We start from the raw sequence: 11,898 nt of genomic DNA, 5'->3' as shown, positions 1-11,898 counted from the left end.
AGTCATCACCTAGTCCTCTAGAAAAACATGGTAGCTGGAGGAAATGGTCATCCAATCAAGGGTCCTCAAGCAAACAGAATTAAGCCATTTACAGGCTAAGGTTTAATCATTCTTAGGGAACGGTGGTTTTGTTTTCTATTGTGGTTCCCAAGGTCAAGATCTCTTATTTCACATGGTGTCCAGTGAGGGAGGAATGACCATGCTAAAGCCAGACTGAATTTGTCTTCTGCATTTCCACCTCCTTCTTTGTATCATTCCTTTGGTTTGACCTCAACTCCCATTACACTTTTGATTTTTTTTCTGTAGGATCTAGTCCAGCTGAGGATAACTTGGTGCTCTGAATGAACATCATTATGGAAAATTCAGGGGTTTCCCAAGTGACGCTAGTGGTAAAGAACCCGCCTGCCTATGCAGACCTAAGAGATGGGAGTTCGATCCCTGGGTCAGGAAGATCCCGGGGAAGACACACAGCAACCCACTCCAGTACTCTTTCCTGGACAATCCGTGGACAGAGGAGCCTGGCGGGCTACAGTCAAGACTGAAGCGACTTAGCGTGCATGCACATGGAAAATTCAAAATAAACATAAAGCTCCCTATAGCACTTTCAACGGTACAACGCTTCTTTAGCATCACCACTTCTTTAGTTCTGTGGACAAAAGCTGAGACTGAGGATTGTTCCCGTGCGCTCTTGTGGCACGATAATCTGTAGGCAAGGAGCAAGAGTGAAACAGGGAAGAACTGGTTAAAAAGTGCCAGGACGGGAAAAGAGCGAAAAAGGATGAACACATGTATAGGGCGGGTAAGGGATATGTCCCTTGGGATCTTAGTCATGCCTGGCTCCTACTCTTCTTACTGCCTAACCTTTGACCCCAATAGACGATAGTATAGTTCTTTAAACATATTTCTTATTGGCCTGGTGCTGTTTGCCTTTGGTGACAGGCCCCAACTTTGAGAGGTTAGTAATTCACGGTGGAATTTGGGTTTGTCGATTTAGTCAGTTTCTAATAGCAAGATCCCCTATTTGCTCTCCCCAGCCTGGAGAGCCTTAAGCTGCTACTGCTGCTGCTGCTAAGTCGCTTCAGTCGTATCCGACTCTGTGCGACCCCATAGACGGCAGCCCACCAGGCTCCCCTGTCCCTGGGATTCTCCAGGCAAGAACACTGGAGTGGGTTGCCATTTCCTTCTCCAATGCATGAAAGTGAAAAGTGAAAGTGAAGTCGCTCAGTCGTGTCCGACCCTCAGCGACCCCATGGACTGCAGCCTTCCAGGCTCCACCATCCATGGGATTTTCCAGGCAAGAGTACTGGAGTACTCTTGAGTACTGCCATTGCCTTCTCCGGAGCCTTAAGCTAACAGCCCCTGAAAGACAGAATCCAGCATACAGATGTGGGGGACTGGGCAGGCCAGGTTATCTTCCCACCTCCTTGGGTGAGGGAAAAGGTAGAGGCCGGGGTGGAGTCCAGACGGCTTTTGGGAGGGCAGTAGGCCTGCATCCAGCCTGTCAGAACGAGGAGGAAGGTGCTAGATAAGTTTTCAGGCAGTAGAATTTTTCCCCTTTCACAGTGAAATTGGAACAGTCCTGGGAAAATGGGACAGGTGTCAGCAATCAAGACATAAGGCTGTTTATCCAACTCAGTCGAGGGGCCCTCAGGGAGTGATAGTCTTTATATGAAGAAAACTACAATTTTTGGAAACAAGAGATAGTTCCCGCAGGTTGAGGATGGGCATCCGCACGTGGATTGCCCTCTGACAGGTGGACACGGAAGAATGGGCAGTCAGAGTGCAACTCGGACATGAAAGGCCAGGGGAGGCGGGTGGGGAGCTCTGGGTGCGTTTCTCCAGTCTGTTGGAAACGCTATTTCCAGGTATATGCCCTAAGACAGGGTGCCCTACTAAACCCGCCGCAGCCGGGGTACGAGGGGCAGCCCTCCTGGCGAGGAGGGTGTGGGGCAAAGCTTCCCTTTCCTCTAGGTTTTGGCCGCTGGAGAGAGACCAAGAGAAGCCGAGCTGGAGCGAAGGCCGGTCCAGGCCCGCCCAGGCCCGCTCCAGCCCCAGGCCTGAGGTAGCCTGGGCGGTGCACGGAGCCCGAATCCACCCGCCGCCCGGCCGCCAGATAACCCCGGTAGTAAAGCTCCCCAAGGGAAAACGATGCAGCGCCTGGCACGCCCTGCGCGTCCCCGGCTCCAGGGCTCCCGGCTCCCTCCTCGCAGCGTGGCCCCCTCCCCCGGCCGTAATTGGACTCGAGCGCCGATTTTGGTGCAATGCGAATTAGCTCCAGTCGCCAAGTCGTGAGGCTCCGGGAGCGTCAGCCACCGGCCGGCGCCTCGCGGCCCGAGTCAACGCCCACCTCCGCCAGCATCCCCGCCGCCGCCTTTGGTCGCCATAACAACCGGCCCCCGCCCAGCCCCGCGCCGCGCCAGGACGCCCGGGGAGGACGCCCCCGCCCTTGGCGCCCCGCATCCGGGCGGCCTTGCACCCCCGCCCCCTTCCAGCCGCGTCCAAGCGCAGCGCAGAGGCGCCCCCTCCCGCCGCTAGGGAGGAAAGCCCTCGCGCCCCCGAGACTTGACTTGGCAGAATTAATTAGGCAGCCCCGGAGGGCCGGGGTCCTTCAGCAAGCTCCTCGGCTTCCGCACCTGCCCGGGTTCCCTGCACCTGCCCTTTCCCGGGCTCCAGGGCTCGCGCGGCGGCTGGGAGTGTGACCGGGCGGCGACGGCGGTGCCCCCGCGCCCGGGGCACGGCGCTCCCGGGGAGCAGGACATCCCCGAAGGCGGCAGCGCGCGGGAGGCGGGGAGGCGGGAGGCGGCCGGGGAGCACGGAGAGGGCGGGGAGCCCGCGGGAGGAGGAGGGGGGAGGGAGCAGGGCGGGCGGCGGGGAGGGAGGAGAAGGGAGGCAAGAAAGTAGCAGAAAGTGAGGCTGGCAGCCGGCAGCAAAGGAGCCCGGCGCGCGGCGGCAGGAAGTCTGTGCCCAAGACGCGCAGAAATAAGAGCCAGGGAGGGACCGCGGCGGCGAGAGTGAAAGAGGAAACTGCAGAAGAGGAAGCCCTGCCGCAGCACAAAGTCTCCTCGGCTCCCGCGCCGAGCATCCCCGCGCCGCCCGCCCAGCCCTCCTGGACCGGCGCGCCGCCGCCCGCGCCTCCGCTGCACCCGCGCCGCCGCCCCCCGGTGCCCCCTCCTCGCGCGCCCACCCCGGCCCCCTGCGCCCCTGGCCGCTCAGCCTCGCCGCCCTCCGCGCACGCCGCCCTCGTCTGCCATGGCCCGGGAGAACGGCGAGAGCAGCTCCTCCTGGAAAAAGCAAGCTGAAGACATCAAGAAAATCTTCGAGTTCAAGGAGACCCTCGGAACGTAAGTGGGGAGCGGGGAGAAGAGGGTGGAGGTGGCAGCGGCCGCGGGTGCAGAGGTGGCTCTCGCTGCCACCGCCGCCGTCGCCGCCACCGCGGCAGGAACCAGAGGGTCGCCGCGTCCTCATTGTCCAGTTCTCGGCTCTCCGGAGCCCCCCGCGTGCCCGCCGCGTGGGTCTGCGCCCCGCGTGCACTAGTGGGCGCCGCGCGGGGGCGGGGGGGACCCTGGGATTTCGGGGACAGTCGCAGGCGGCGACTTTTCACTTCCCTGACACCGCCGCCCTCTCGACTCATTCTCCCCACGCGTGACTGTGGGCTGAGCATGGTGGATATTCCTGTTTACCGGCTGCGTGCGTCTACTCACCGTGTGCACGGGCGCACCGTGTCGGCGAGAGACGTGGTCACGAGGAAATCCGGCTCCGGGCATTCCCATTTCTGTTCTAACATCATGTATTCTTAGAGAATTGACATCCGCACGTACTCGATGTAGGCAAGACTTTGGATGGCCGCGCGATTAGGGAAGGGAGGAATTTCGCAGTGTGCAGGGTCACGTGTGGGCCGAGCCTTACCTGAGCGTCAGTCCATTTCACCAGGCTCAGCAGCACACGCTGGAGTGCGGGTCACCAAGGAGGGTCCGCGAGGGTCGCTGTACCCACGGTTCCTTTCCAGGGCTGTGTGTAGTCCGAGGCTGGTGGCTGATCTCAAGAAAGCAGAAATAACCAGAAGTCGATGTCAGGAAGGCTCAAGCATGTGCAGCTCCATTCAGCTGCTGTTCCTTTTCTGCCCAAGAGTTGGTTTTTGTTTGTTTTGTTTCGAAGCGCCTCAGAATAGGTAGGGAGACTGATACTGAAAGAGGATCGGTTGCCGCTGGAAGAACCTGGAGTTGGAGTTATTGCCTCCCCTCATGTGATCAGTATGTAAGCATATATATTCACACACATACGTGCTGTATGAGCCGAACATTTTGCAGGGGTTCATGGAGGTGTTGGTCAAGCTGATAAGAGAAAGAGGAGGTGTTTCATAAGACAAATTAGGGTGCTCTTCTTTCCTGCCTTCTTAATCCCCTTTTACTTGTCATTGTGGTTGGTTTGCTTTTCCAGAACCATATTTTCAAACCCAGATTGTTTTCTGCCCCATACTCAGGATCCACTGAGTTGTTTGGTCATTTTCCCTCCCCACCCCAATATCTGAAGTGGGTCCCCCAAAGCCAAGTTTTGAAGCATCCCTCCATGCTTCTGATCCTGGGGATGCACACTTACCTAGAATGAGAATAGGGTCTCCCAGATTTTGTGCTCACTTCAGGTACCCAGTCTACCTGTGGGTGTAGACTTTTTGTCTTTGTTGGAAAGAAAACAGAGCTTTGCGTTTTCATAGAGAGGGGCTTGGTGCTGCCTCTTAGCACGGGCAGGTAAGGGGTGAGGTTTGGTCAGGACTTTAGAAAATTACCCTTGAGGTTTATTTGGGTTTGGGGGAGTGACTTTGAGATGGTTAAGTTGCTGAGAAAGAAGAAGCGTGTCCTTTGTGGTCATCCTGAGAATGCTCATGTGGCTGAGGATGAGGGGGCTGGAGAGAGAGGAGTCCTAAGGTAGGAAAATGCGTTGCTTGGCGCATCCTCACCGGAACTCCTGGAGCTGGTCCCTCCGCCTGCAGCTTCCAGACAAACAGATGTAACCTCCCCTGACTGTCTCCTGCTCCCCAGGAGAGCCCTGAGGCTGTACCTCTTCAGTGGTCTGGGATGCTCAGCCCAGTGAGCTGTGGCTTCACTGAGTGGCTCTACTGTGGTCGGCACTGTTTGAGGATGATTGTGGTGGTTCCACTTCTGGGCAGGATGGGGACTTGCTTGATGGGTGCCGAAAAGAACATAGAGCTCTTGCAAAACAGCCTCTTGAACTCTGGCCAAGTTCCCCTTAGAACCTGGGGATGGGTCTCTGTTAGGATTCCAAAGCTTTGCTTTCTGTCTTAGAAAGGGTTCTTTGAAGAGGAGCTTCAGGCTATGGTTCCTTCCTGCTGGCAGGAGTTCCCTAAGAGCAAAACACAAACAATAAAATGATCAAAATGTTTTCACTCAATAGCATGGTGATAATAATAATAGTAGTAGTAATTGTAGGTGACTTTATTAAATGAATACCAAGTACCAGTTGATACCTTAAGTGCCTTATGGGTATTAACTCATTTTATTCTTATGATAACCTGATGAGGTATGTACAGTTATCCCCACTTGGCAGATGGGAAGACTGAGGCAAAGAGAATTAAGTGACCTGCTAAACAGGAGCTACTTATTAAGTGGAGCTGATACTCAAATCTAGGCAGAACAACTTATGATTATGCATATGGGATTGAGCCACTCTGTGGATTATGTAACAGCAAATGTTAATAATTTGACTAACTTTTGTATTTAGAAGGCTAATTTTAACATTAAAGAATTATATTAATTTTAATATTAAGTTAAAACATAATCACAGGGTAACCTGTCATCCAGACATGTAACTTGTCAAAGCTTTTGGATTATCAACATCTTTTTGTCTCTTGGACTTTCTAGAAGTTGTCCAAAATTCAGGGTTCCTGTTTCCCCTGGGGCCAAGTCCAGCAACCTTAGCTTGAGTCTAAATAGATGTCACTTCTACTCCTATCAGTGTGAATTTTGAGTTTGGGGTCTTGTTTGCGGTGAAACCTAGCATCAGTCAAGGGCTTCAACACTAACAATTGGAATTCATTTCCAAGGTACTCTGCAAGCCCATTTTGTCACACTTTTACCATATGCCTTTAAGATCCTAAGGCAGGAAAGCCCTTCCAGCAGACAGATTGTCAGCTGTTAAAATGCCTTTGAAAAAGCATTGTAAAGACCCAAGGAGCACCCACTTGGCCAGATCTTGTAATCTGATATTTGGCTGCCTGGTTCAGGTACCTTTCCCTGTGGAGCAGAAGGTTTACTGTTGAAGGCCAAAGGGTCACGCCATTTAGATTGTGTGGTGAGCAGGACCTTGTTGGAGGGTGGGCGGCAAATGAGAGTGAAGGCTGGCCTCGAGGGTGGGAAAAGAGCTGGAGGAAGCAAAGGTCAGTGTAGGGGAAAGGACCCACTGGGTGGTTTGGACCTGGGTTTTCTGATACACCCTGAGCCAGGCTTCCGGAGAAACCTCTTAACTTGTTGCCTTCGGTGTGTCTTCCTTTGAAAGGAAATCCCAGGGCCTAACCCTACCTTCAAACAAGGTGGGACGTCTTAAATACTGTTTATTAATCAACGCCATGTTTTCAGATCCCTGGTACCCCAAATAAATGAGACCACATAAATGTTGTGTAACAGCAATTAAGAGTGCTAAACATTTCTTTTTTATCACTCTTTAAACATTAAGAGTGATAAACATTTCTGTGGTGTGTTTGCTGAGGCCATTCAGGCCATCTCTACCATAGGTAGATGTCTTTCCACGTCTTCTAAACCAAGAAAATGAAAATAGGCCATCTGAAGAAGGATATGGATGGGAAGAAAGCTTTGACCATGGTGTGCAGGAATTACCCCAGACTTATGGAGGTGGCTTCTATAATTTCCACACCATGAAAGGCATCTGAACAGAAAAGACCTTGATAGTTGGCACAGAATGGTTCTTCCAATACACCTTCTTTCCCCTGGAGCACAGAAATGGCGCGTCCTAGAAAACAGACATTCATCTCTGCAGGGTATGAATACATGCTTTTCTTACAGACCAAACGTTTTGTGTTGAAATAATTGCTGTTTGAGGGGGCTGGAGCGGGCACCAGGGAGGTCTTGGGCCTGGGTTCAAGGTCTGGCTCAGCCACTGGTCAGGTGTGTGGCCTGTGGGCTACTTGATCATTTGTCCACATGACTGGTCTTAGCTTCTGCTGCTGCTGCTAAGTCGCTTCAGTCATGTCTGACTCTGTGTGACCCCATAGACGGCAGCCCACCAGGCTCCCCCGTCCCTGGGATTCTCCAGGCAAGAACACTGGAGTGGGTTGCCATTTCCTTCTCCAATGCATGAAAGGGAAAAGTGAAATTGAAGTCGCTCTGTTCTATCTGACTTTTCGCGATCCCATGGACTGCAGCCCACCAGGCTCCTCCATCCATGGGATTTTCCAGGCAAGAGTACTGGAGTGGGGTGCCATTGCCTTCTCCAGGTCTTAGCTTCATCACCTGTCAAATCAGAGGGGCAGAGAAGATGGGATGATTTTCAAGTGCTCTTACAACCTTAAAGTTTTTTGGCTTGTCTGGGTAAGAGAGGCACACACTATAATTTTCTGGTAGCTTTCATGTGTAGCTAGGACAGCTTGGTCCATTTGGAGGGACATTTTTATGCCCAGGCTAGTAGCAAAGTGACATAGCTCAGGGCAGGAATTCTTACCCCACTTGATGTCAGTAGCACAATGCCTTTGCTTCTTCATGAAATGAGTGCCTGCTGGGTGCTGCTTTAGGAAGAGTATAAATAGAAATTCCTGTGAGGCCAGCACTGTCTTTTCTCACTAGTATCATACTTACATGCCTTTTTCTGAAATTGCTCAGTCAATACACCTGTTGAGGACACGTGATTGATTTATCTGAAGGCCTGGGTAGAAAACAGACTCACCTGTTCTTTTCGGGTTGTAGAGTGGTGGTGTATGGATATTGGGGGAGGGGGAGATTGCAGATCTCCTCCTGGTGATTTGTGTATTTGGCTGTTTTGAGAGTATTTGTTCTGGGACTACTCACAGTTGTAGAGTCTGGGAGAAGCATTTGAAAGAATGCTCCTCCAAGAGGAGCAGAGAGGGGTGGGCAACCCTGAGAGTTCTCCTAGAGGGTATTCCAGATGCAGTATTGGTTAGAAGTTTGCATGTCTCAGCCCTCTGTTTAAGGCACGATATAAATTCAGCCTCTTGTACATTTAAAAATATTGATCAAACACCTGCTATATTCTAGGCACTGATGGGGGTGAGTACAGCAGAGAACAGGCAGACACAAATGCCTGCTTTCCTGGAGCTCACATTTCTTTCTCATTCTCTGGTGAGGAAGCCAGAAAATGAAAAATATGAATCAGGAAAATGAAGAGTATGTTACATAGTAGACACGTTAGGGAGAGAAATAAACCAGGGAAATGGGATTTTCTAGGGCGGGAGCAGGGGTAGGGTGGGGTGGGGTGATGGGAGCTTGAATAGGGTAGCCAGGGAGGGCCTGGCCCAGAAGCTAATCTGTGGATAAAGACCTGAAGAGATGAAGGTAGAATGTTCCAGTTGAAGGGAACAGCAAGGGCTGAGGGCCTGAGTGGGAGCAGGCCTGGTGTTTTCAAGGCCCAGCTTCAAGGAGGCTTGTGTGTCTGAAAGTGAGTGAGCATCAGGAGGAGCTTTGGAGCTGAGGGGACACAGGTGTGAGGTGTGGAGCTGGGGAGGGTTGGTCAAGGTTGCCAAAGGGCCTTGAAAGTGACAATGTTAGCGCTCAGTCGTGTCTTACTCTGCAACCCCATGTTGCAGCCCAACAGGCTCCTCTGTCCATGGGATTCTCCAGGCAAGAATACTGGAGTGGGTTACCATTCCCTTGTCCGGGGATCTTCCTGACCCAGGGATTGAACCCTGCATTGCAGGCAGATTCTTTACTGTCTGAGGCACCAGGGAAGTTCTTGGTAATAGACTCTACTTTTGCTCTAGAGAAATAGGAAATGTTGAAGGGTTTTGAACAGAGGTGTACCTTGACATAACTTGGGTGTTTCCATCGTGGCCGCGGCTGCTGTGTTAAGAATGGACAGGCAGATTCAAGGGAAGAAGCAGGGAGACTAGCTTGGAGGCTATGGAAACAATTGCAGGGTGGAGAATGGTAGTGGAGGGCGGGGAGAGCGGGCAGCTCTGGAGGTGATGAGAAGTGGCTGGATTCTGGAAACATATGGAAGGAGAGCCAATAGGAGTCGTTGGTGGGTTGGGTGTGGCTGTGAGATTTGCCTGGGATTTGGGGTTGAGAGAGAGATACCACTTGTTGGTTTTGGTCAGTTTTTTTCCAAGAATTTTCTGAGCACCTGCTCTCTGAGCACAGCAGGGCTGTCTGTGTTCTGGGAAGCTCTTGGAAAGAGTTTGGAGGGAAAGCTCACATCCTTTGGGCTCCTGGGTTTTTCTTGTGAGGAACTCTTGGATTTGTTTATTTAGAAATTAAAAAAAAATGTTTTGGCCATGCCACAAGGCATGTGGTATCTTATTTCCCCAACCATGGATGGAACCTGTGCCCCCTGCATTGGAAGGGGCGTCTTAACCACTAGACCGCCAGGGAGGTTCCCTGGGTCCCTTAGGTTTTTAGGCTAATCTATTTCTTTCCAAGAGCTTGTATTTGGGATGACTCTTGAAGTGTCTCCTTTTCTGTCACGGAAGGAGGTCATGATAGCCTTGACATTTGAGTAGTTGGATGAATTGCTTAACTTTCTGTGAAAATGCCATGTTTTGCCTCTAGAATTATCAATAGGAAGATCACTCTGACAGGTGGACCTATAACCTACAACTCTGCTACTTGATTTGTGAATGTATTTATTTTTATTTTTTAAATCTCCAACTTTATTTTTTGACTATACCATGTGACTTGCGGGATCTTGGTTCCCTGACCTGGGATTGAACCCGCACCCTGGGCAGCGAAAGCGCCAAGTCCTAACCATTGAACCACCAGGGAATTCCCTGATTTGAGATTTTAAAGCCCAAACATTCTATGAAAAATAATAAACATGAGAAACTCTTGCTACTTCTTTCTTTGATAGGATGTTTTGTGTTTAGAGAGGAAAAGCCAGAAGTTTTTCCTCTGTTGCGATAAAGATAACAAACTCTCATGGCTTTACAGATTAGTAGGGTGGAATTTGGGAAATTGAACTTTTTAGAGCTTGTTCCTGGAGGGGCTAATGAAGACTGTCTCTGGTAGAAATTTCCGGCTCAAACTTGGCAACCGAGTGGACAGTAATTAGACTTGGCAGGTGGACATTCGTGTTCTCTCAGGGGAGGATTTTAGGGGTTAACTTGTTGAGTTTTTCTTTGGCTAGGTCTCCATAAATCCCTTTAATCCTTCCTTTCCCCAAATAAATCTCCATAAATCCCCTTCAATCTTTCTCCTTCATCTCCTCCTCTCCTCTCTGGGAGGGCTTAGCACTGCTTAAGCAAGGAACTGTCACGTTATTGGTCAACTTACACCCACAAGGGTAGACCGAGGACCTCATATTACCTCCAGTCCTCCTCAGAGTTTGCAGGAATAGCCAGAGAGCCCACGGCCCCTGGGACACGTTCCTTCATTTGAAGAAGGAGCCGCTTATGGGTGGCCAGCACGAAGCCTGGAGCCCTCATCAACAGATGCAAGTTTGTTTTCTGACTCAAGATGGTCCGTTCAGTGCACATGTGACAACGGGGAGACACGTGGACCCTGGGAGACATGCCAACGTGACCTTCTTTGTCAGTTCACGTTGGGCACCTCCCTGTGACCCCCTGTGATGCAGGAGGTCACCTTTTCCTTGGGCTGGTTCTCTTAGATCCTGCTCACGTTGGGCACCTCCCTGTGACCCCCTGTGATGCAGGAGGTCACCTCCTGGGCTGACCCCTGCTCACGTTGGGCACCTCCCTTTGATGCAGGAGGTCACCTTTTCCTTGGGCTGGTTCTCTTAGATCCTGCTCACGTTGGGCACCTCCTGTGACCCCCTGTGATGCAGGAGGTCACCTTTTCCTGGGCTGGTTCTCCCTGTGATCCTGCTCACGTTGGGCACCTCCCTGTGACCCCCTGTGATGCAGGAGGTCACCTTTTCCTTGGGCTGGTTCTCTTAGATCCTGCTCACGTTGGGCACCTCCCTGTGACCCCCTGTGATGCAGGAGGTCACCTTTTCCTTGGGCTGGTTCTCTTAGATCCTGCTCACGTTGGGCACCTCCCTGTGACCCCCTGTGATGCAGGAGGTCACCTTTTCCTTGGGCTGGTTCTCTTAGATCCTGCTTCATTGTTTAAGATGTTTGTTATGCAGTATGTGGATGCCTCATGTTCGAACCAGACCAAATGGAGGCCACAGGCCGACTTCATTCCATGCCAAGTCCATTCCCTGTCTCCGGTGGTCGGCTACGAGTCTTGTGCTGTTTTTCTTCATATTTCAAATCCATTCAGAGGTGGAGGAATTCCACTTCTAGTTAACACCAAATCTTGAGGATAAGCCTATAAGACAGCGTTCTGACTGAGGCCAGGCCGGGAGGCACGGGGAGGCAGTGAACCATGATAGAAAGGCAGCGCCGGCACGGCCGTTCATACCTGTATCCCTCTTGGTACCCATCCTTCAACTTTCTGAGTTAAGATGGAGATGGAAGTTGCTGCCTGGTGGGATTTCTGTAAGGATTCAGTGATGCCTGTGAGGTGCCTGGCACAAGTGGGATTGAGTAAACAGCAACTGTCATCAAGTTCCAGTTGCCTTTAGCAGCTGTGGTGGAGGATGACTGGATATTCAGGGCCAGTGCTGTGAAAAACATGTCAGTATCTGCTGGAAATTTAAAAAAATATTTATTTATTTTGGGTGCACGATCTCTTAGCTGTGGCATGTGGGGTCTAGTTCCCTGACCAGGGATCGAACCTGGATCTCCTGCATTGGCAG

General features: G+C 51.6%; 1 protein-coding gene across 2 annotated transcripts in view; it reads left to right on the top strand.

The window, feature by feature from the left end:
- Positions 1-2,432: 2,432 nt before the first annotated feature.
- CAMK1D (calcium/calmodulin dependent protein kinase ID) overlaps positions 2,433-11,898 on the top strand; it is a 396,366-nt gene continuing 386,900 nt past the window's right edge. Inside the window, exon 1 of one of the 2 annotated variants that reach the window (XM_070380877.1) lies at positions 2,433-3,341. In XM_070380877.1, coding sequence (XP_070236978.1) covers positions 3,250-3,341 — 92 coding nt within the window. In that variant the 5' untranslated portion in view covers positions 2,433-3,249. The remainder of the gene's footprint in view (positions 3,342-11,898) is intronic. The other variant, XM_070380876.1, reaches the window with a different exon arrangement.

Source organism: Bos mutus, chromosome 13, assembly GCF_027580195.1.
Source record: "Bos mutus isolate GX-2022 chromosome 13, NWIPB_WYAK_1.1, whole genome shotgun sequence".
Lineage (NCBI taxonomy): Eukaryota > Metazoa > Chordata > Mammalia > Artiodactyla > Bovidae > Bos > Bos mutus.
The sequence above is the reverse complement of the archived record's forward strand: the minus strand, read 5'-3'. Positions and strand labels throughout refer to the sequence as shown.